At 39.3% G+C, this 24,309-nt stretch overlaps 3 protein-coding genes across 7 annotated transcripts in view; 1 reads left to right on the forward strand and 2 right to left on the reverse strand.

Moving 5' to 3' along the window:
• Positions 1–459: 459 nt before the first annotated feature.
• atg13 (ATG13 autophagy related 13 homolog (S. cerevisiae)) lies at positions 460–9,622 on the reverse strand. Of its 4 annotated transcripts, none has more exons than XM_044188647.1 (18): positions 9,439–9,622; positions 8,534–8,614; positions 8,071–8,151; positions 7,799–7,918; positions 7,370–7,416; positions 6,860–7,003; positions 6,596–6,636; positions 5,974–6,070; positions 5,682–5,789; positions 5,021–5,114; positions 4,749–4,847; positions 4,313–4,396; positions 3,520–3,629; positions 3,093–3,234; positions 2,771–2,848; positions 2,548–2,655; positions 1,975–2,103; positions 460–1,878 (listed from the first exon to the last, which is right to left on the reverse strand). In XM_044188647.1, exons 2-18 carry the CDS (start codon positions 8,600–8,602, stop codon positions 1,801–1,803), a joined length of 1,629 nt encoding a protein of 542 aa, XP_044044582.1. In that variant the 5' UTR covers positions 8,603–8,614; positions 9,439–9,622; the 3' UTR covers positions 460–1,800. The 4 variants fall into 4 exon arrangements, with proteins under 4 accessions (XP_044044582.1, XP_044044584.1, XP_044044585.1 ...); XM_044188649.1 differs by having other exon boundaries at positions 6,860–7,000; positions 9,439–9,621; XM_044188650.1 differs by lacking the exon at positions 4,749–4,847 and having other exon boundaries at positions 9,439–9,621.
• Positions 9,623–9,775: 153 nt separating this feature from the next.
• On the forward strand, positions 9,776–13,784 carry harbi1 (harbinger transposase derived 1). Of its 2 annotated transcripts, none has more exons than XM_044188653.1 (7): positions 9,776–9,909; positions 10,500–10,665; positions 10,765–10,967; positions 11,312–11,399; positions 11,501–11,708; positions 11,800–11,975; positions 12,648–13,784. In XM_044188653.1, exons 2-7 carry the CDS (start codon positions 10,501–10,503, stop codon positions 12,846–12,848), a joined length of 1,041 nt encoding a protein of 346 aa, XP_044044588.1. In that variant the 5' UTR covers positions 9,776–9,909; position 10,500; the 3' UTR covers positions 12,849–13,784. The 2 variants fall into 2 exon arrangements, with proteins under 2 accessions (XP_044044588.1, XP_044044589.1); XM_044188654.1 differs by having other exon boundaries at positions 11,800–11,944.
• The window catches only part of creb3l1 (cAMP responsive element binding protein 3-like 1), a 35,767-nt gene continuing 24,418 nt past the window's right edge, over positions 12,961–24,309 (reverse strand). The window contains exons 8-13 of the mRNA XM_044188652.1: positions 24,000–24,058; positions 21,230–21,298; positions 18,981–19,083; positions 17,904–18,066; positions 16,446–16,614; positions 12,961–16,354 (exon numbers count right to left, since the gene is read on the reverse strand). Coding sequence (XP_044044587.1) covers positions 16,318–16,354; positions 16,446–16,614; positions 17,904–18,066; positions 18,981–19,083; positions 21,230–21,298; positions 24,000–24,058 — 600 coding nt within the window. The 3' untranslated portion in view covers positions 12,961–16,317. The remainder of the gene's footprint in view (positions 16,355–16,445; positions 16,615–17,903; positions 18,067–18,980; positions 19,084–21,229; positions 21,299–23,999; positions 24,059–24,309) is intronic.

Here is a 24,309-nt window from a genome sequence, read left to right on the forward strand (position 1 = left end):
TGACCCGTGCGTCATTATTAAACGTCAGAAGGATGATTATGAATTTATAGCGCTCATACTGAAACAGACTTTACAAAAGTGCTCCACAATTCAGGATAAAAATTGAAAGATCATGGGAAAAAAGGGAAATTGTGGCTCAAATGTAAATGATAAAATGAATCACTCAATTTAAAATTAAGTTTATAACTTGGCCTCTTGTTGAACACTTTACAGAAAGGTGTGTGTAGACTGCAAAATAAGTCTGTGAAATTGGCTCCTCAAAGAGCAACGTTTTACTTAACCTTAAGTCTCACATTTTTATATTTAATCTCATTTAACCTGCTATTTCTAGAACACTTGTCTGGTCTGAAGTATGCGCAAATCGTCACTGCACATTCGTCTTTGATAAATCCCAGCTTGTGAGAGACATGGCATATGCATCATTGATGCATGTGGCCCCAGGCGTTTAACAGACAGCAGTAGTTTTAACAGAGCAGCCATGCTTTTTATTAGGACATCTAGACCAACAGCAAAGAAAAGTTTAAATTAAAGCTTTCAACCAAGCTCAAACAGTCATGGATGGTGACCTGGTGCCTGCTGTAGACAGTCACGTTTACAAAACCCCAAAATATACATATGCATATTGTACAGACTAAAGTAAATACACTCAGTTGCCAGTCTAATACAGCAGCCCTGCAGCAAATCCTGCCTTCATGAAGGTTAACTTTTTGTTTAAAGTGTTTGCGAGGTGTCTATAGTCTATTTTGGAGGTTGTAGCTTGTGGAGCAGTTAAACTGTTTATACGGAGTTGACACACAGACACTTCAGTATAACATAATTCAACAGCAGTACAAATTACAACCTCCAGAATGACCATAACACTTTGACCTTCATGGATGTAAAATTTATTGCAGCACTATTAGTTTTTGCTAGCTTACATATATATAAACTGGCAACTGAGTGTAGTTCCGCAAGTTGCTTCAGCATGGAAAAATGTTTTCTGTACACACAAGGATTGCAGTTAATTCACGTTAAATTCCACTGGGGCCATTTGCTAACATTGGAGTTGGCAGTTTAAATCCCCAGACCAGCTGGGAACACCTGGCTAGGGTAAACAAAGGAGGCTTGTCACATCCAAGTTGCCCTTGAGCAAGGCAATGAACCCTCAACTGCTTCTGATTCGTGACTGTCAATTGTGAGAATGTAAAGCAGGACATGTCTTATTTGCAAAGGACTAGCATCCACTGTAAGGTTTAGTGCAATTTATTTGCTGAGACCAGCTTTTTCTATATTTCAATGTTGTGTCACATCACAGATCTTTCACCTTTTAGCTCAGATATAAGGGTGGCAATGTGTTGGAAACCTTCAGAGGCTAGCAGTGTTCAATAGTGAGCTACAGTTTAACAAAATTATGTGTGCAGGTAGTCTGTCCTTGAATAGCATGGCTGTCTAAAAGTGACAAAACCACATGATCATCTGATTTCCTGATTAAACACTGGTGACAAGCGGATTTATGCCACACAGAAAATACAGGTTTTCTTATAATTAACACTACCAGACCAGAGAAGGGGGTATGCCAGTGTCTGAGCTAATACAGTATTTACAGCGGAGAGGGCGATCTGTACAAGCTGGTAAGCGAGGTGAGCGTGCTGGACAGGAAGGTAAGAGGAAATGAGGAGCTTCACATCAAAACATGGTGATTTAGTCTGAGTGACAAACTACAGAGCCTCCAGTCTGCTTCTCCCTTTCATTCTTTTGCCATCATCCATTTAATCTCTTCTCACATGTAGTCCTCTCCTTTCAGCCATTTTCTTCACTCCTCTATTGGAGCATGTCCACAAAAGCGTCAAACTCGTCCATGTTTTTCTCATAAACGGCCAGTTTCTCTGGCAGTGAGTCCTGCAGACAGAAAATACAAATCCCTGTTACTAATGTTCATTCAGTTTTAGTTTGCAGAACTAAAAATAAGTTAAAACAAAACAAGAAGCGTGTTACCAGGTCATCGGCCATCGACTGGGAGCTGATGTGTAGTGAGAGGCTGGCCAGCTGAGGAGGGTTTTGAAACTCTCTGTAGAAAGTGCCCAGATCCATCGGCAGCAAGTCATCTTTAGAGAAGGCTGGACGCTACACACAGAGGCAGAGAGACATTGTTTAAATTTCACAATCAGACATTTGCATAATTTATTATTAATTTTAATGTAAAAAATAAATAAATCCAAATGTGACTGCAGCAGAAAACTCATGGTGTAGATACAGGTTTCACTGTTCAATACACTGATATTTTTACTGAGTTTACTTTACTGAGAATGAAAACTATTTAAGTCTTTTTTTGAGGTTTTCGTATAACGTAAATAAAATAAAATACAAATTAAGTTTTTTCCAAGTAGGTCTTTATCTACATAAAACTAAACTTAAAGGAATAGTTCGACATTTTGAGGAATAGGCTTGTTTGCTTACTCTGAAGCTCACTAATTAACATCTGATTATATAGTCCAGCACATAACTCCCTGTTTATGCTTCGGCCACAGTAGTGAGCGGGCAGAAGAGAACAGAGCAATAGTTACGTACAAAGTCGACCATGACAAAGTCATCCTGCTGCCCCGATCCCTCTGAGCCCTGAGAATGGAGGCTGGCCTGCAGGGGTGATGGGCAAGGAGGAGAGTCTGGAGGCTGCACCTGAACACACACACAGAAAATATCCCAACTGTAGAAAATTTGCATCCATTTAAATACAAGCCAAAGTATTCTGCTGTATGCGAAAAGGCATTCATTGTAAAAAATCTTAAGTTACCATGGGATCATTCTCCTCTGAGTCCAGGCCTCGAGGAGCAAATGCAGCAAATGGCAGGTCCAGACTGGCTGCTGTTATCTACACACACACACACACACACACACACACACACACACACACGGCTGAATTCAGTGTACTCTTCAGCCATGCAAACATGAGTGGCTAACAAAAATCCAAACCCAGCTCAAAAGGTCTCTTCGAGAGACAATTCTGATAATTGTGAGTTGTAATTTTGTGAAATAAACAACTAAGTTCATGTGTTTCAAATCTTTAAGTCACAGAATAAACAGGCCTACGTGTGTGTGAGTCATAACTGATTTACCTGTGTGCTGGGTTTATTGACGAAGGCTCCGATTTTCCTCGTGAATGCATTGAGAGACTCCACAGGGTCAGAGGGAGAAACACTCCTCCTGCCTTCATCCCTCCTTCCGTCTCCACTCTGCGACAGGCCGTCGTCGTCACCGCTGGGAAGAGAGATGAGACAACGTTACAGGAAGTCTCAAATTTAGACCTGAAGACTCTTTTCAGGACCTGGGGACATTTTGCATTAAGACAAAATCATGGGGCAACCCCCCCCCCCCAGATATCTCAGCACCATACCAAGATACTGTTTAACAGTATGGCCAGTATCCAACAGTCCAATATCTGCTATGTGTATTTCCCTCATGCCAGTTAGGATTTACAACACAAAGCCAGCTGGAATAAAAACAACTTAAAATTAAGCTGAAGTGATGTCAGGAGAGAATTACCTGCTGCCAGGTGTGTTGGGGGCGTGATCTACTGTCAGATGGGCATCAGCCCCATGAGGAGGGTGGGCAGGAACCAACACAACCCCGCCCTCCTTCCCAGCATGCAACACCTATGGAGGAAGAACAGAGCAGAGTTATAGCAGATTGACTAGAAATCTACACAGAAAATTCTGGGAAACAAACAAACTGCTCTCTGAAGGATATTTCATTTTTTAAGTTTGATCTTATTGAGAAACAGCTCTTTTTATGGTATACAGTGGCTCCACGCCTAATAGAATGTATTATGTACTATGTATGTTTTTATCCCAACCAATACTGGATTGTGCCTAAAAAACACATTATGTTCTAGGACATGAAAAATAAGCTTGTCAGTGCTCTCTGTTGGACAAACTATGTAATGGTCAGTTTGATTATGACAATATTAATTTGTCAGCCATCAGATTTGCCACATCATTCATATAAAAGGTGTCTATCCCTTAAATATCTCTGGTTATATTAGGACAATGTAGGCAATGTTGCAAATCAATAAGCAGGAGTGCTTCATGGCAATATGAGATTTGTGTTTCATTCTTCAACAATGTGATAAAGTACCCTGATTTGTTACTTGTTATTTAATTTGTTAGATTAGCTAAAAATAGACATCCATGCCAACTTATTTTAACTACTAAAAGTTGTTATTTAAAGGGCGTATATCATATATTGGTGTTCAGTCAATAATATCGGCCACGCTGATGTATTGGTCAGGTCATTATGGAAGTGACGTGAATTGATTGGTGACTGACTGGTGCTTCACCTGGTTTGGATTGGCAGCAGGGTGACACAGCTCAGCAGCTCCTCCTAGAGGTGGAGGCTGGTATGATAACCTGGAAGCATACAGCTAGACAGACAGACAGACAGACAGGGAATATTTGGTTTCAGGTTTAACTTTGGAGTTTACTACTGTGGAGATGATAAAACTTTATGATGAAACAGGTCTAGTGAGCGTTTGCTGCAAACAGGAGCTACAGTGCATAAAGCCCTGCGCTGAAATATGTGATGGAACTTTAAACACACAAAAAGGGATGATGGTTAAAAAAAAAAAAAAAAAAAAGTTTCTGATGCAACCCTGACACATCAAGGAGCAACACACCCCCCAAAACAAATGAGAAATCTGAGTGATCAGTAGTGTTCAGTGCAGTTTCAAGGTGTATCACACAGTCACACTCTCACAGTGGCCAGTAAAGACTCACAGTGTGAGTGACAAGTCCAGGAGCCAATGGAAGCTGCAGATTGTCCAGAGGGAGGGGCTTAGACAGTTTAGAGGGCGAGGGACTCAGTGTACACACACACTGAGATAATGCAGACACACACACACGCACACACACAGGGGTAAACATATAATAAAGAGACAACAGGAAAGAAAAGAGAGAAAGGAGAAATGAAAAACAGGTATGAAAATGGAGAAAAGTCACAGGATAAAGAAAGAAACAGTAAAGAGGAGCGAGTGAGTGTGTCCTCTTACCTGAGAGGGAGGGGAGGTGGAGAAGGAGGTGGTGCAGACCTCCTGTGAATCCTGAACCCCTGCAAACGGTCCTCCGTCCTCCTCATCTGGAGCTCTGGACACACACACACACACACACACACACACACATTATATTGTAGATGATTCAAATCTTTGACTTACTACTGAGTGTTGAAACCTCCAGCAGGAAGGCAGCAAAGTTATAAACCGATGGAGACTCGACCTTCCTATTTTATATTCAAAGCACACACACTGTTTTTTATATTATGGAGAGATGAACAGATCTGAAGGCCAAATTACCCAGATGCAGGGTCTGTGCACTAAATGGAGTTTAAGACCTTTTCAAAAGTATTTTCAGGCACCTAAAGGCCAAACAGAAATAAACTGTTTCTTCATTCTGTTGACGTAGCAGAGTCATACGTTTAAAAATGCAAACAGAGTCTGTCAGACATAAGTCACCAAGAGCTCATCATCGAAAGGATGAATTACGTCACCTAAAAGCTCTCGATTGTTTGTGGCACGGCTGAGACTCAACTGCAGCAGCCGCATCACTGTGTGTTTGGTGGTCATTTAACTTGGAGTGGAGTTGTGGGCAGGTCATTTCAGTATTTTCATCTTAAAGTGAATGGTTGCTTTCATTCCCACAGCTTTCTGTAGCTACCTGTAGTTGCAGGGCTGTCCCATGTTTGCAGGACGCTGGCTGCTGCAGGGAGGATCCACAAAGTGATCCACAATGATCCCCATGATAGGAGCCGAGCGCTCAAACTGTCTGCAGAAGACGACATATCAACAGTTGACTAGTTATGCTCATTTTGACTTGTCTAGACAACAGAGTAGTGAAGCACTAAAGCAAAATCTTCAAATACATGAACATTTCTTTCCAATTAAAATAAGCAAATAATAATTGTCTTTGTAAGGAGACTGTGTTGTTTTACATGTAGTGTGTTAGTTACCTGTTGGACATGAATGCCAGGTTGGTGCGGTAAGCACATGAAAGCGTGACTGTGCCAACGGGAGTGCCAACAACACCGACACGAACCGTCTGAAAACCTATAAAACAAACAACAACAAACCTCAGTAAACAAGAATGTCAGATCATTTAATCCAGTGGATTTTATTACATATTTTAAAATGTTTTTATTACAGAAGTTAGAAACATTGTCAGTGTAACTTCTAGTTTGTTTATCCTAAATATGCTGCTTTTGGTCTCACGTTACAATAAATTATGCCTTTAATGTGGAAACTACTCTAAAGGTCGTACAGTATATTTTGTGTTTTTTATTATGTTTAGATGTGATTTACTTTAGAGAATATTAAAAGTGTATAATTAATATTACATTTTCTTCCTGGCCAGTTCAGGAACTTGTTTTATGTGGCAATCACCAGAAGGCAAAAAGGAATAAATAGCTGGAAAATATATTTATAAGTCCTTTTGCACCTTAGTTTGTAAGGTTTTACACATACTGTAAGTACACCACAGAGTAAAACTTTAGTTTTGTTGCTGTAGCTTTTAGATCTGAGTCTTGTTTTCAGTGATTTAAGACATGTCAGTAAAGAAGCCGAGTTCACAGTTACCTTCTCCTAATCCACCCAGCTGGACTTCCCCAAAGTAAATCCTAGACACAAGAGATGTAGAAACAGCTGGTAACATCAAACATCAATTACATGTAAGAGACTTTTAAGGCAAGAATGAAAACCAAGACAAATGTTCTTATAGACCTGATAAAAAAAGTTTAGTTGATGGGACCTGACTGTTGTTTTCAAACAGACTGGAGACAGGTCAAAGCTGGTGTAATTTGGCAGTGAGGCACTTAAACAAGACAGGTAGAGCCCACTTACCTGTATAAGATGACATAGTCGTGTCCCTGCTTTCTCGACAGTTTATAGGCGGGTGTTACTCTGGTGATGGCCAGCAGAGACTTCAGAAGGACAGACAGACGATTGTAGACTGTATACGACACCTTGATGTCCTTATCACACCTCCAGTAGAGACAGCCAACACATTGAGTCATTATAATTCAGCAGCGTGGTGGTATTTCAAATGCAATTGAATAATAAAAATATCTCTGCAGTTAATTTTTTTTATGGACATGGTAGCTGTTGTTTCTGCTGCTTCTTTCTATTTTTCCTATCTGTCTTTATATTAAAAAAATGCACAACATTCTGATGTAATCCCACAAGACGGATACTTTTATATGGGGACAAATCTCTTAATGGTGGCACGATAGCAACTGCATAAACTTTAGTGCCAGCACTGACAAACTTCGTATTTTTCGTAAACATTCCTCAACCATTTGGCCATTCAACTAATTAAAAACACAAGTGAAAGTGAAAGCAAAATCCACTCACTTTTCATTCATCTCCACGCACCAAGTCTCTAACTCCATTGAGTCACCCTGAGTTAGAAAGAGAGACAGAAAGATCAACATAGCGACATTAAAGTGGACAAACAAACAGGGGTAAATGAGAAGTCTGTTGACATTTGACACCGATGACATTTATGTATTCTTTTATGGCTCTGTGTCTCAGACTCACACAGAAACATAGGTACACTACATCACTACACTGTGTTGTCAACAAAGATCTCACCAACCTCTCACAGTTTATAACCCTGAAACCTGAGGTGGTTATTTGTCATATTTCAACAGAGCTTATGTTGAAATATGACAAGTTCCTGCATGGTTCGAGATCCGCTGGGTGAAAAGTCATTTTATACAGTAAAAGAAGAAAATGGACAGCAGGAGATGGTCCAATGTTGCCCTGTTGAGGGGGTTTTACCTCTGATGTCTTCAGGGAGATCTCAACACACATGGAGCGTCCGATGCCTGGAAGTTGACCAGCCAGTGCCTTCTTGGCTTCATGAGTCACCTCTGGGATGTCTTTAATGGCCAAATTAAACTACAAGAAATAATAATAACAAAAATGATTTTAATTTACCCTTAGACCAATAATCCAAACCAGTTACATATATGTGACGATCTACAGTGAACTGTAAATCCAATCAATCATCACAATAGCAAAAACGTAAAAGAAAGAATAAATTATTTTACCCAATCAGAGCCAGTAGGTGATGAGGACGAGCGATTGCAAATCTTCTCTCCAAGACGAGCTTGGACAATCACCTGGACAGTCTACAAACAGGACACAGGAAACCAACCAAACTGTCAACGGCTTTCACAGAAACAGTCCAACTGAAAATGTTTCAAAAGCAACAGCAACATTGTCTGTGGAAGTTGAGTGGAGTTGTTGTTGAATGTTTAAACATCATTTTTCGATGCTGTGAGCATCACAAATAAAATATATCTTCATTGTAAGCAGAAATATCAGTGACAAGTATCTCTAAACCTGATCAAATTTAACCTAAACTATCTGCATGGGTAGATACCACTAGAGGTAAGTGAGAAAATGTTTTTATGAACCAACCCTTTAAGAAGTGTGGGAAACAAAGCTACTAGGATGCATCCCAGGCTTCTACCTTCTGCTGGAAACAAGAGCATCATACTTGCTTCTTACCTTCAAGGCAAAGAACTTAATGAACTTGTCCAAGTCTTTTTTATCCTGGGGACTCAGGCCACTGTCCATGTTGTCACGACCCTGCAATCAAACAAGACAACCCATTAGATGCTGCATATAACTCAAAACAGTGATTGAACACTTTCATCTGTGAAAAACTCTTTTAAAGACAATCTGTTCAACATTTAGCTTAAGTATTTTGAGTAATTATGAGTTCAGGAATTATTCCAGCAGTGTAACATTATGAGCACAGACTAATTTTGCCACTGCATCAAAAATTATATTTAATGGTTTGAACTGCCAAATACAAATAATTGCTGAGAAAAGGTGAATAAATGTCAACTACAATATTTGTGAATATTCACACAATACATTCAGTCCTTACGTTTCTTAAACAAATAGGTTCAATTACCAAAACAAAGCCAAATTTGGGCCAAAACAAGCAATTTTGACCACATATACAGTGCTTTGCTTCCTAGCAATTTAACAAATTACCAGCTGAATACAATGTACAATACAATGAGAGTGCTACATTCTGCACTAACAGTAAAAACTGTTCATCACAATTGCTTTTAACCCTCCACGTAGCAACTGTCTCTGTTACAAGTTAGCAAGTGAGGCCTCCACGTTGACATGAAATTGCCCGAATAAGAGTTGGAGGTCATGTTAAACTACAGACATTAACAACCACCTTACATGGTAAACTGCACCAGCTGGTCAATTGAAAAAATGCAATACCGCCATTTCATCGATAATTACTTAACGTTTACGGTTCACATAGGGGAGGCAAAGGGTTTGGATAGGTGACTCACTGTCCAACTGGCGTTAGCCTATGGCTAATGTTAGCTAGGTTAGCTGACTAAATACCACGCACTTTCATTTCATTACAAAACAACAAAACTTACATTTGCTTCTCCCTTAACACAGTAGCTTCAATGAAATATAATTCAATTTAATAAAGATGACACGCAACGCTGCTTTCCACAAACATTTACACGCCCAATTTCAGATGTACACAACGTCAACAGCTGCTGTGCTACTTTTCTGTTTATCTTCTCCATGTCGACGTGTTTGGATAGCAGCCCTTTCCCAACGGCACTTTCGCTGTTTTATTTTTCTAAATGTCCGTAAAATATACAGTCACGAAAAAAAACAAGATACCACACTTTAGAGATATTATACAACATTTTTTTGTGTGAGCAACGAAACGACATTTTTTACTGTAAAATAATCTGTAGCTACATAGAACCATAGACCGTATAGCATGAAACGCATAAATTATGCCACTTCCTGTGTCGAATCTGCGAATATGCACGGCAAGTTGGGTGTTCCTGTGGCTTGTTTTGGTTGACAAATTCTGCATGACTTCTTTAAAGGTATGGACCCTTTCCTTAATTATGCAAAAGAAATTAATTATGCTTTAATGGTCACTTACAGCTATGCAGCTACGTGTGTTAGTAGAGTTGTCTCCACAAGCACGCATAGCTGGAATTAATGTGAAATTAGGAAAGCTCTAACGCAAGGTAGCTAGCTAGCTAGTTAGCACGTTGGCTTGACTTGATTCAGTTATACAGTAATAATTGGCGCTAACGTTAGTTGCTCACCGATAATAAGCTTGAAAACATGAGGACAGTTTTTCCATGCTGTAAAGCCATAACCTATCAATTTTCAGCCAGCAAAGACTATATTGGCACTATAATAAGATGAAACGAAAAAATAAAACTACAATAATCTCTATGGGCAATATAATAATATAAGAATACTTTCTAAAATAATGTATACAAAATGTGTGTATTAATGGGGCATTAATGGGGTGTAAAAATCATACAAGCACATCTTATTGAAGCCAAGAACAAAGAATTTGTTCTGTCTATGTTTACCACTATACATTTTAAACAAGAATATCACAAGAAGCTTATAATGAGTGTAAATTATTTAGTAATGTAAAAAATGTTTTTACCCACAGCATGGCGATACCTATAGCCATCTTAGACTGTGATCTACTCTTACATGGTCGAGGCCACAAGACCCTGGACCGCTTTGACCTGGACTCTGTCTCAGATAATTTCCTCCTCACACAATTTGGCTTCCCCAGAGAGTTCATCCTGTATCTGGTGGAATTACTCAGAGAGGTGAGTATGTGCTGATCCTCAGTTTTGAATAATCACATCCAATGAACTATTCCTTTAAATGTGTCTTTCTAAAAATCAGTATGTATTTCTGTGTGTTAGGCTCTCTGTAGACGTACCCAGCGGTCCAGAGCCATCAGTCCTGAGGTCCAGGTGTTGGCTGCTTTGGGCTTCTACACATCTGGCTCATTCCAGACATCTATGGGAGATACTATAGGGATCAGCCAGGCGTCAATGTCAAGATGCGTGTCCAACGTGACCAGAGCCCTGGTGGAGAAAGCTCCACAGTTCATCACGTTCAACGGGTATAATACCAGCAAATGAGAGTTTTAGTTCAACATTATTAGCAAGTTCCAGGCACGTAGCTACAGTAAACAACTGATTATTAGTGAATTAGTGAACAAAACATACCATTTCACACCTCACCCTGCACTTGTGTCATTGTGACATCCCCGTTTATGTTGATGTAGCTGATTTATTTACTGACTGACTCATTTGTTACATGGTGAATATTACAGTATATTGCCAATAAACTGTCCATTTACAAAACAAAACACCTTGATTTCTGCAGAGAGATAACTATGGAGAGTCAAAAAGCATACATTAAGCTTTATTTAAAATATTAAAAACAATAATGTTTCCCAAACAGAGATCCATCCAGCAGAGAGCAGTCCTTCCAGGAGTTTCAGAGGGTGGCAGGATTTCCAGGAGTTCTGGGGGTGCTGGACTGTGTTCAGGTTTATTATATTGTATTGTGTTAACACTTTTGAACACTTTGTATGCAGGTGACAGCCTAACTGATCCGTCCTTCTCCATATTCTTTTCTCTTCATCTCCAGGTCACCATCAAAGCTCCAAACAGCGAAGACTCGTCATATGTGAACAAGAAGGGTTTTCACTCTGTGGGCTGTCAGCTGGTTTGCGATGCCAGAGGATTGTTGCTCAGCGCCGAAACCCACTGGCCAGGTGGAGTCAAAGACACTGATGTCCTAGAAAGTTCTGCTCTCCACAAACAGCTGCAGGAGATCGAGGAGGGCTGGCTGCTGGGTGAGACCTGGAGGTCAGACTCCCTACATCTGTCGTTCTGTGGCATCTGAAAAGGTCCAAAATAAGTCCTTTTTTGTTTTCTGTTTCCTAGGTGACCGTCGGTACCCTCTAAGGAAGTGGTTGATGACCCCGGTCGACTGCCCAGAATCCCCTGCAGAGCTTCGATATAATCTGGCCCACACTGCCACACATGAGATAGTGGACAGAACCTTCAGAGCCATCCAGACCCGATTCAGGTGTTTGGACGGCACCAAAGGATACCTACAGGTCTACCTAAAGCCCACTCTATTCTATCAATTCAATTAAATTCAAAGGGCTTTATTGGCATGAAAGTTTCAAAAACAATGTTGCCAAAGCATCAAAATATAATTTGTCCAAACATTTGGACATAATCTATCCTACTCTCTTCCACTGGTCATGGAATTCCTGGCATATTATGGAATTTACAAAGACCTGATTATCAGTGAATTATAGTGAAGCTCGTTGTTCATATAAATCAAATATGTACATTTTCAGGAACATATCAGAATGTATCTTCCAAAATGTTTCTTAATGTCCAATAACCTTTAGTAGTAGGTTCCCAGGGCAGTTTTATATACAATTCCTCAACATGATCAGATTTGTGAAGCAGACCATCTTTATTGGCCTCCTGAATCACATTGGTAGTTACATTTGAGAATATTTAAACATTATACCCCAGTTAAACACAAATTAATTAGTTTAAGTTTATTTTCAAACCAATTAAATGTATGCATTTTTATTTTGAAGGTTGGGCATTCAAACAGGAAGTGCTGTTGCCATGTCACTCTGGCCAGCTAAGCTATTCATCTACCAGTCAAAAAATCAAATATTCAAGTTCTACTCTGCTTTTGTGACAATAACCGGAATAAGAACAGGCTGACTAACATCCCTCAATCTTGTCACCTCTCCCCTCTGCAGTATTCTCCAGAGAGGAGTTCGTCCATCCTGCTAGCCTGCTGTGTTCTCCACAACGCCTCCCTGCAGTCCGGATTAGACGCCTGGACTCTGGAGAGAACCGACCCTCTGGAGCAGCCAGAGAGCCTCGAACAGAGACCCGAGGACCGCGACAGCCAGGCAGAGGACCTCCGAAAACAGCTCATACTCAAACACTTCAGCTAAACTGCTGTCGAGGTCAAAGGGGATCAAGACTGAAATTAAGACTGGGACCAGAACAAACCAAATGAATGACGTAAAAGTCACATTTAAAGCAAGAAAGTCCACAGACACAGTGTTGCTGATGCAGTTTTTTAATATTTTGCTGGTTTCTACTCTACTGACTACACTAAGATAACATAGTTGTATATGGAGGAACATGCAAGACGCTATACAACATGCCAAGACAACATTACACCCAAACACATTTCAAATAACTGAACTCCCTGGAAAGTGCTTAATTATACTCCCTTTAAAACATTCATAATAATCAAGCACCCCCTGGTGTTTTACAACTATTCAAACTGTGTGCAGCTGCTGTGTTATCCAGGTTTCTTTACATGTGGAAAAAGTTACCCTCCCTTATTATTGTTTTTTAAATCCCTCCCCACTTTACATCTTCCTTCCCCAAAAATCCACTGATTTTCTCCATTTTTTTTCTTTGCCACGTGATTCCACAGGTTAAAATCTTGGACTATGTCACAATACAAAAACAAGGCCCTTATTTACAACAACTGCACATTAAGTTGTCATTGTTTATGTACACTGGTGCATTAAGACTGTTAAGGGTGAGAATGACAGGTTGTTAGTGCAACGGGCTGCAGTCACTTGATGTTTTTGTGTACACTTAGGATGAGGGACACAAAATGAAACAGATACAGAGACAACTAAGAGAAACAGAAAATCTATGTTAATTGTAATGTTGGAGATCAAAATATGATTTATGAGTGTTTTCCTCAAGGATTTGGACTGGGACAGTGAAATGTCTGTTTTCATAGCTTTTAATTTGAAGGAATGCCATGACGTTTAAAATAGTCATTTTCAGGAGCATCATGGTGGATTGTTTTCTCCCATTGTCAGAATAGTGGTAAAGAAATAAAGACTTTTTGTAAATGTCCTGGTGTTCCTTTAAATTGATAACAAAGCTAGTACTTCCTGGAATGTATTAGTCCCCTGATTGGCTTCATCAATATATACACACTTTCTACAAACAGGAATAAATACAACATACACTGCTGTCGCATGAGCACATTTCGTATTGATGTTGAGATGTTTCCTCCGCTGCTTGGTTTGAGATTATAGGATGAATTTATGACAGAAAAATATCTACATTAAGCTTTATCAATGTTTTAATTATATGTAAATTCTGCAGTTGATTTGTGATTAATTTATTTGGCTTTTTGGGTCAACAAATGTAAAAAAAAAAAAAAAAAGTGTTTGTTTTTTTAAAGGTTCAATTGTACAAAGCTAATGGCATTTTTAAATCACGAGGGAACAAAAAAGACCCTCGGAGGTTTTCACGCGACAGCAGTGAAACATAAAACACTGTATTACAGTTAAAAGACACAAACAGATCATGTCAAAGTTTTACACTCCATGAAACGGCATTTAAACTACACACCATCATGTAAAACTTCACATCATCCTAAATGCCGAAACACAACATACAATTCCTTTTTTTTGGTGCATAAAATAAATATGCTCTTTTTTTGATGCTCAGAATATATTATAAGTTGAATTTTTTATTTGTTATTTTTGTAAACATTATTTAGAAAAACAAGACAATAAGATAAACTAATCTTAAAAACAAGTTCAGTATTTTTTTTTGTTGCATAAATTAAATATGCTCTTTTTTTGATGCTGCAAATATATTATATATACAATTTTTAATACCATAAAAATACTTTTATGTCATGTTTCCCAACCTCTGTCAGGACCCCTTTAACGGTCCCTTGATATGAAAATATGGTTTCCCCCCAAAATGATGCAGAATTACGGTCATTTTAACTTCAGAGACGGATTTAAAAAGTGGAAAAATAAAACATATTACATGTTTTGTTGTAACTCTTAACTGCAAACACATCACACAACTGTTTGGTGAGCAGTTCAAACCGAGGCTGGCTCGTGGCAAAAGGTGAAGTTGCCAAGCTTTTACTGCTATTCCCCCCAAATACATCCGCATGCATGTGAACTGAATCCTTTACATTCATCCAGTTTATGATCAGTTAAAAGAAACGAGAGCTAGAAAGAGTCTCACCCAGGGCCTCAAAAGGCTGAGGCCAGCCCTGATTTAAACAAACAGTGTGTAATCTAGTTAGAGTTACGTTTCCAGGTTTATAGTTGTGTGCGTGGGCTTTAGGTGTTAAGGCCAAGTTGGTCATATTTGACTGAAGTAAGTGGAAGGCACTTTTAAAATGGCACAGCTTCCTTTTAAAAAGGATGCGTTTATTTTCACACCAGCATGTCTAGTTTTCTAACATGTTAGTAGCAACACATGTTGCATTCATTATGTACTGTTATTAACACAGAGCTGAAATGATTATTTGATTAGTTGATGAAAATGAATCAGCGACAATTTTGATAACCGATTAATGACTTAAGTCAGTCAAATGCCAAATATTCTCTGGTTCCAGCTTCTCTAATGTGAGGATTCACTGATTATCTATGTTATCTTGTGCTCTGGGAAACTGTGACAGGCTTTTTTTTTCTTTTACTATTTTCTGACATTTTGTAGACTAAGCGATTAATTGATTAATCAAAAAAATTACCAATAGTTTCATCTGTAATCAGTCATCCGATGTAATGCATCTAGAGTGCCTTGGAGGTAAAATACGAGCACCATGTGCTAACATAAACTACAATCCCACAGTGGAGGTCCGTCAAGTTTCCATATATATATATTTATGTTCATGAATTGTTAAAGGCGCAAGCTGTATCATTCTGTTTCTCTCAACATTAAAACCACATTTCCCATAAAGCTCTTTGCTTGCTCTGGCAAAGAGGATGTTGTTGCTTTCCCTCGAATTGGAAACGCTACACTGCATGTGTTGTGGAGAGAAAGTGAAGCCGATCCTGGAAGCCAAAAGCAGCTAATAATTGTTTTAGGTCTGTCCTGACATGATAAGACAATACTCTTTTCACATCATCGCAGCTTAAGTGGCTCGCATCTGTCTTCTTGGCAGTGGTCTGACTAGTTTGTGGTGCTGAATTAGTTTTGTTAAAATGCTACAAATTGCATCTGTAAGTACCTGTATATTGTCTCGAGGTTCTTTAATTAAGGCCTTATGTTTTTAATGTATCTCTAAAATACTAAATATTCTTTATGATTGTTTAAACTAAACATTAATAGATTAATTGGATATTTAAAATTATACTAAATTTGAATGCATAAAAATGGAAATTCCAATAAAATGGTCCCTTTAAAATCAAGTCTATTCAGGTGTAGCAGATTCTGTTTAAGCAGAGAAGTGAAGCGCCACGTAGCTGTGGAGGACGTGAGGACTGCAGTGTCTGAAGTCTTGGCTCACTAAAAAGGGATGATGGTAAACTGACTGTAGATTTTGGTCCAGTTGGATGATGAAGTTCAGGAATCTGGAGGTTTAGGGCTTTTTAGGGGTCAGAGGTGAGAAGTCATGGGAGGAGGGGTCAAGCTGTGTCAGAAGAACTCGGAGACTCCGTCTGGTTTTGTTTCTCTGAGGAGAGAAGAGGCACTCGGTTGATGTTGAGAGGACAATGAAAGTTTTTTTTTGACATAAAAAGATCACATTAAATATATCTTTCTACCTCCGGTCTAACTTGGGCCCAGTTGTCTGGTTGCTGTGTGCGTCAACTGTGTATCGGCTGGTCTGGATGTGGGAATGGCCCTCTGACTGTAGCCTCTCCCCTTCTGATGTCTCTGAACTCTCCTCCAGTGGAGCCCCTTCATTGTAGAAGAGCAGGCTGCGGGAACGGACTGCAACACACAAACACACACACTGGTTTTCATTCTCATTTGCTGCAAATTCATTAATTTTGTGGACTGTAAATTCTTGGATTTCCCACATCCATGAACATATTTAGCCAAACTAAACTAGTTTGTACTAGTTGTACAAAAAGATAACTCAGTTATCAAGCAATATTTTCAAACATTCGCCATTTCAAGCTTTTCAATGTGAGAATGTTCTGTGTTTTATATCATTTTAAGTTGAATATGTTTGGGTTTTGGACTTTTGGTCGCACAAAACAAGACATCTGAAGACATCACCTTGTGCTCAGGGAAATTGTTAGACAATTTTCACAGTTTTAATGGCCAGTTAATCAATTGTTTCAATAAATAATTGTTAGTTGCAGTCCTAGTTTTAAGAATATTAAAAAATAATGTTTTTTAACTTTGGAATCTGTAACCTAATGGGAATATTAGGGTAACTTTTGACGTATTGCTATCAGGCGCCATGTCATTAAAGGGAATTCTCTTTTACTGAACATAACAAAAAGAGAAATGGTCGGTCAATGGGTCTCTACAGTTACTGGCCCCATTTCCATGAAATGTGCTTTGGATATTTATAGTGCCACAGTCAGGTCAAATTCCCTCTTGACCAACATTTTGTGTAAAGTACCTTGACACAAACTGCTGTTGATGTAAAGAATATTCTGTGATGATTTTAGTGGCCGCATGATGTTTTCTCAGACACCACCATCTACACAAGAAATGAAATTGTCCAACAATTGTATTTTATCAGTTGTATTTTAGGTTGTTGTGAACATTGTAGCCTCTAGGGGTCACTAGCATGGCAGAATTTCAGCCCCTGATGGGTACAGTCTAGCAGACTTTTTCCCTTACCACTCAAGAGGATGGTTTTTGGCCGAAAGGAGTAGTACTTAGCGTGATGACAGACTATCTTCTGGTTTCAAAAGGGGTTTCCCAAGAGTAAGTGGTTAAAGAAAGTGAATTTATAGGGAAGTGGAATGCAGCGAAGAATGAAAGCCGATACTTGTGGCCTCTTTACAAGTTGTCTTTGAGAGAAATAACTTTGCAAAAAAGCATTTTGTGATCTGTACTATCGACAGTTGCACTCTATACACTTGATTTATGATTCTTATAATGACACTTTGGGCTTTTCATTTTATCCCTGTGAGCCAAGGAGAAGTACGAAAGGAAAGTTTATGGGTACGTTAAAAACTTAAGAGTATTTTAATATACTATAATACCATGACCATTTCTATAAAAATGTTGAATAATACGTCACATATTTGCAGACCTACCCTGACTGGTGGTGTAGAGGTCCGCTGACGGGAGAGGTGGAGAGGAGGAGGGATGAGAGGAAGAGGAGGATGAGGACAAAGAGGAGGTGTCAGTGAGGAAGGTGAGGGGGGAGAGGCAGGGGGAGAAGGAGCCCAACACCAGGACAAAACACACAGCCATCATCTACATAGAGAGAGGAATAAAACACTCATGTTAATAAATAATCAGAAATGGAAAAGTGTCCAATTCAACATGAATAAACACAACACGCCATCATGGATAAATAGCTGAAGGTAATTATACTAGAATTAACTACAGATGTTGACCTTCCACTTCATTGCAGGCATTTATGGTATCTTCATGTATAAGATCCATATATAACAGAACTTACTTTACTGTTACTTTTATTTACATTTAGGCAAATCTGACCTCACTTGTCCCCACATGTTTACAATATACCTCTATATATGCAGCTTGAACTGAAGCTTAATGGGACTTGGATAAGCCTTCTGCATCTCAAAACTATTATGCATTTCCAGGGACCAGAAGAAAAGTATTTACGATATGAAATTAAAAAGAAAACTATTTATAACATGAATTTAACCAAACTCAACAAGCAGCAACCCACCACTCAGCCAGTCATTACAAACCTATGCTGTGCGACAAAACTTTGCTTAAAACCAACAGAACTTAAAAAGAAAAATAAGTTTCCACAGACAGTAAATATTTCAGGCTGAACTTTCAGGATAGTTTGTATAAAATGACAACACAAGACATGTAGAATCTAGAATATTTCCAATGGATGCTTAGATTTGAACATTTCACTCAGTGTAAACATCACGGAGCTTCGATGAAGAGCTGGAGCAAGATGATACAGAATATACGTACATACGAATGTCAAAACAGTGTGAACTAAGATTTATTTTACAACCTTAAAGTGAAACTCACTTAAAAAAAACAGAACTTAATTAATTTATGGCACAAAGTGCTTTCTCTTGTGATTATACACTGCCCAGAGGTAAATAAAGTCACTTTATAACAACAATATCCAAATGTATATGTGTGAAGAGCTTCACAATAACAACAACAATATTTACCATGAGGCATGTCCCTGTTTGAGTTGAGGCCATTTTACAAGAGCGGGGGACAACTTTCCCTGAAATCAATGACTGAAGTTTCTGGAGCTGCTGTAGGAGAGACCTAAAGAGAGAGAAACACAGAGAAATTAAAGATCAAGATGAGGACATCATTTCACGGGTAGAGAAAAGAGGGGATGCAGGAGTGAAATTCAAGCCTCGTGGAGGATTTTTTTTATTTCCTTGAATTGAGCCTCTGAGACAGCCTCACCTCAAGGAAGTAACACCAGTTAAAGTCTTAGATTTCCATATTGTCTTACAGTTGGTCAAGGTTAGGATTAGAGCCTTTGTTGGAGTTTAAGTCTGATGGTTTGTTCAGAGCCTGAGAGGAAAAGTTGCCTGAGAGGTTGTTTGTGTCCATAGCGTATGCATTCCCACTTCTTGTATGGTTCTCAATATTGGGTTGATTGTACATTAAAGTAAACTTTATCCGCCTGCTTTACTGTTGCTTTCTCAATTAGCCAGAGTAAGTAAAGAGTACAGAAGAGTTGGACAGAGAACACCAGTAAAACCACTAAAATACAGTACATTAGTGGGATCTGGAGAGCAGGGTTGTGATGGTATGAGCTGTCAGAGGCTGTGAGGACACACTCTGACCACTAAGTGGAGACAGAGAACCGGTTACTGCTGAACACACTGTGAACCAGCCCCCAGCCAGTTAGTCAACCATTTAATAAGTTAGAAACTAAACCAGACAATAAACTGGTCAATCGGTCAGTCAGATATTCATGTGGCAATCTAAACAATGAGCCTGTCTGTTGGGACATCTGATGTACCATGCTGGTGTCTGTTACATGCACCAGAATGTAGCATTAAACTGCGAGTTGCCATGTGTAATAAACCCTATATGGGATGATACTGACCAGCATCACTCACACACGACTTTGATGGAAAACCACAGTGATTTACTGCTAATGTTATTGCTGCTTTAAATACACAGTACTTCCAAAGGTCATGCTGGTTGACTCTGTGAATGGTTGTTTCCATGCTTCCAGTGTTTGTGCTAAGCTGGGCACAACATGTCATGACCCTCTCTCCTACACGGGACACACAAGAGATGAAATTATTACCAATCTTCTCATCTGACTCATAAACAACTCTGGAAAGTCCATGTTTTAGTGTCTGGCGTGGCGCAAGACAAGAAACTACTTGTATCTGCTTGTCTGTGCATATTTAATGCTACATGGAGGTGGAATTAAGATTATTCTTGTACAACTAATAAACCAGTAGCACTAACCCAGTTCTGTTTGAGTCAAAGTAGACAGGCAGTAAAGAGAAACCACAGCATGGAGAACAAAATGGCTGCTAATAACTGAATTTGGGGCATTTTTAGGAACTAGGATCTTAAATTTAGTTCATTCGTTTAAAAACTTTTTTTTTAGACCTGCACATACTCTGGACTTTATGTGAGAGTGAGCGTGCTGACTCATGTTTCCCAGTTTGTGCCAACTCATTGTTCCTCTGTGTGGTGGTTTAACATATTCATCAGTGTGTGAGTGTGAGTGTGTGTTGTGGGAAGGGAGGGGGTTGCCTTCCATGATGAAAGCTACTGTTAACTCGCAGCTTTAATGACAGGCTGAGGCTGCCACAGACAGACAGACGTAGAGACAGACACCACCACCCCCCAACCCTCAGCCCTCTACCCCATCACACCTACCCACCCACTCCAGGATGATAGATAGATAGATTGGTTTCATATTGTTATAATAACAGAGGAGACAAACGGAGCTGGGTGAGTCTACACTTTGCTTATGGAGCAGACAAATTTCTGTTTAGACTCCTGTAATTCTCTCAGTGTAACACACTGCATATAAACTGTAGACTCTAAACGTTTTTACATACAGAGCATAAATACTAGTATGTATAACCTACTGTAGAGTGCTTTTGCCTTTGAAGACTACATGACTGCTTGCAGTTATAATAATTGTTATTTCTCCAAGAAAGATTAAAGAAAAATGAGGCCCAGTTCTGCGGCCCTGCTGCAACACAGATCATTCAACTCTCCGCTTATCAAGCTGCATTCTTTGCCATCTTGTTGCTGTTTTCGGTGATGATAATCCAAACATCATTACAAGAATGTTGAGTCTGTGTTATTAGTGTTCAGAGCCAGAGCCCAACAGCTTCAGTCTGTGCAGAGACACAACAGCAAGACAACACTAATGTCAGCCAGTGTGTGTGTGTGTCTGTGTGTGTGTGTGTGTGAGCCTCACCTGTTGGCGGTCTCCAGGTTTTCTACTTTTCTCCACAGGTCGCTGTTTTCTGACGTGTAGCTCTCCACCCTGATACACAAACAGACAGACAGACAGACACTTAGCTCCGTTCATTTACTGATCTCAAAAATAATATCACTCATCGAGGCTGAATTACCAACCATGCAAAGTGGGCAACTGCCACAGGGCCCCAGAAGCCTAGGGTTCACTGCGTGTCGATTAGTTGCACATAATTTGATAAATTTCAGTTTGTTTATGGGAATATGCACCACTAAAGTGCAATATGAACCCTTCGTTTCAGTTTATATTGTGCTATATTGTGGTATATTTTCCAACGTAAATGTGTTTTTATCAAATGACACACAGCAAACCTGGGTCAGGTAGTATTATTCCCGCATATGAGCACTGGTTGGTTTATGGATCTCTAGGTGTTGAATGAAGCTGCCATGTGTAGTCTGCTGAGTGCACTGGACTTAACTGGAACTTGAAGGCGACATGTGGGGGTCAATAGGGGCCCAACAACAATTTTTTGGCTCCCTAACAGTCACTCACTCACTCTTTCATTTTCCATCCAACTGTCAAGCTAATTTTCTGCTAAAGGTTGTGGATCCACACACATAAAAAGGACAATCAAGAGTTTTGCTTCTTGTAGCTTCTGACACACATCGATTAACACCGTAAAACTTCAATTAATCGCCCAGGCTTTTATTTGCTTCAATCACTGATCTCAACCTGCCTATATTTGAGACAGGGGTCTATAAGGGACAGGGTTTTAATTCGTTTCGCACAAAAGTCTTGCTCAGCAAAGATGGGGAAAACAGTAAATAATCAAGGAATGGACACATTCAGACTTGATGACTGCTTCAAAAGGTAGGGAGGCACCACTTTTTTCTTGTCTCTCTTGTTTACCATGCCACTAAATCTTAAATGACAATGAACCATCCATTTCCTTGAAAATGTGGTGCCATCATTTATTATTGCACAGTATCTTTACAAACTAAAACATTTGGGAAATTTTAAATTCATTTTGACATTTAAATTCTCCTATAGATCATTTTTGCACAAAATACACGAATGGATTTGCGGGATGAGAGATGTTCTCCTTCCAATTTTGTCTTCCCCTCATCCATTTTTCTTTTTACCCCTCCCTCTGTCATCTCCTGCTAATCCTATTGACCTCTATTATCAACTAAACATAGTGTTACGCTCTGTTACTCATAATCCTCCAGATCTCCTCTACGTTTGGTTTGAATGCGGCTCATTCATACACATTCCTTTCAGCAAGTCGTCCTGCTGTTTTCTTTCTGATGGATCCTCCAATAATCCTGTCCTCATGTCCAAAAAAGAAACATAAACACAACGAGGGTATCAAGAGCACAAGAGAACACAACACTCTCTCTACTCTAATCAGATTAATAGGACATTTTGTTACCACCTGTATGAACCCCTTTGGGTACTGACTGCAGTTTACTTTTTGCTATGAAAGCGTCAAAGCAAGCCCAAATTTTCCCCTCTCTTTCACTCTCCCCGTCAGGGACTCTTTGAATCTGACCCATGTGTTCAGCAGGTTATTGGAGTCCTGCCATAGCAAGGAATGGCCAGAATAACAAAGGAAAGAAGATAGAAAGGAGTTTCTGTTAACTTTTGATGTTGAAATGCATTCTGTAAGTATTATGTGATCATCAGGTAATTTGTACCTGACACCACAAGGACCTGTGAGTTTGCTGGCGTTCGCTGGAGTGCTGCCTCCAGTTTAATCCCCTGCGGAGCTCTTGTGTCTGTTACCACACTCAGCTCCAAAGCAGTTGGGAAAACCTCTAAATACAAAAACTGCCTCTTAACTTCAGCTGCCAAGTTCACTTCAGCATTACACAACTCTATCTTTTCTCTCTTTTAGCAGTTGCATTTTTCATGTTTTTTTCTTTGCCAGCGATGCACATAAAGAACACACAATTATGTATAAAAAGGCCTATGGTTAGTTTCAACTCACTAGCCAACATGGCTGCCTTCTGGACCAAATGCAACACTATTAAATACATTGTCAACAGCTCGGAGAAGTGAAAGGAAAAGGTATTCATTCATTGCATAGACATTGCTATGTAACCAGCTGATTCAATGAGAATTTGCATTTTAAAAAATCCTGCTTAACAGAGAAACACTGAAGGTAAATGAGGAGTACTTAACAGATTGTCTGGTAATATTGTATATTTTTCTTATTGTCAACAAATCCCATAAAAAGAGCAAAACCAACAATGAACTGATCACACTAACAAGTAAAACCTGATATAGCGTCTTCCTCTGTGCCATAGAGCTCCACTGTTGTCCAAAAACGATTAAAAACACACCAATTAGCCCCACTGTTGCACTGTGTGACATGTTCCTACATTATGATGAACATGGGTACTGTAGTTTATTTTTAGTAAATCCCACATGCACCGTCCTGCTGCTGTAAATAGAAAGTTGTAAATAAAGTTTTTCAATTTTGGATTAATTAGAGATCAATTCAGCAAAAATTGTGTGATGTTTTGTTCCAGACTGCAACAACTAAGTGTTCTGAATAATCTGGGAATCTGACAGCTCTGGTTGGACTATTCTAAATAGTTATGGCCACTGATAAACTGTAGTATGGTTACTTTAATACCATTTGAGCGGACTGTAATGAGAAAAAAAGGGTTTGGAAATTACAAAAAGACAGACAGATACAAAGGTAAACCAAAAGGAGTGGAAAAGGAAAGGAAAAATGGGGACAAAGATTTTTTCCAAGCCTTACTTTTTCTCCAGACATTCCACATATTCTTTCTTCTTCCTCCGACTCTCCTGAGCAGAGATCTGGATAGATAAACAGAAAAATATCAGCAAGTTACTTAGACGTTTGTGTAGTGATTTCTATTTTACAAAACTTTCTTAGTGTTAATAAATGTGCTCAGACGGGGCTGATTTGCAGCCTTAGTAAATGCTTTGAATCCTGTTTGTTCATCAATAATAATGTTTCTGTTTCAGCATCACCAGCATCAATTTGATTTCTTGTCTGAGCTTACAGATGCCAGAAAAGTGCCACCACTCAACTGATTTTTTCACCT

The sequence above is a fragment of the Siniperca chuatsi genome, linkage group LG24 (assembly GCF_020085105.1).
Source record: "Siniperca chuatsi isolate FFG_IHB_CAS linkage group LG24, ASM2008510v1, whole genome shotgun sequence".
NCBI classification, from domain to species: Eukaryota; Metazoa; Chordata; class Actinopteri; order Centrarchiformes; family Sinipercidae; genus Siniperca; species Siniperca chuatsi.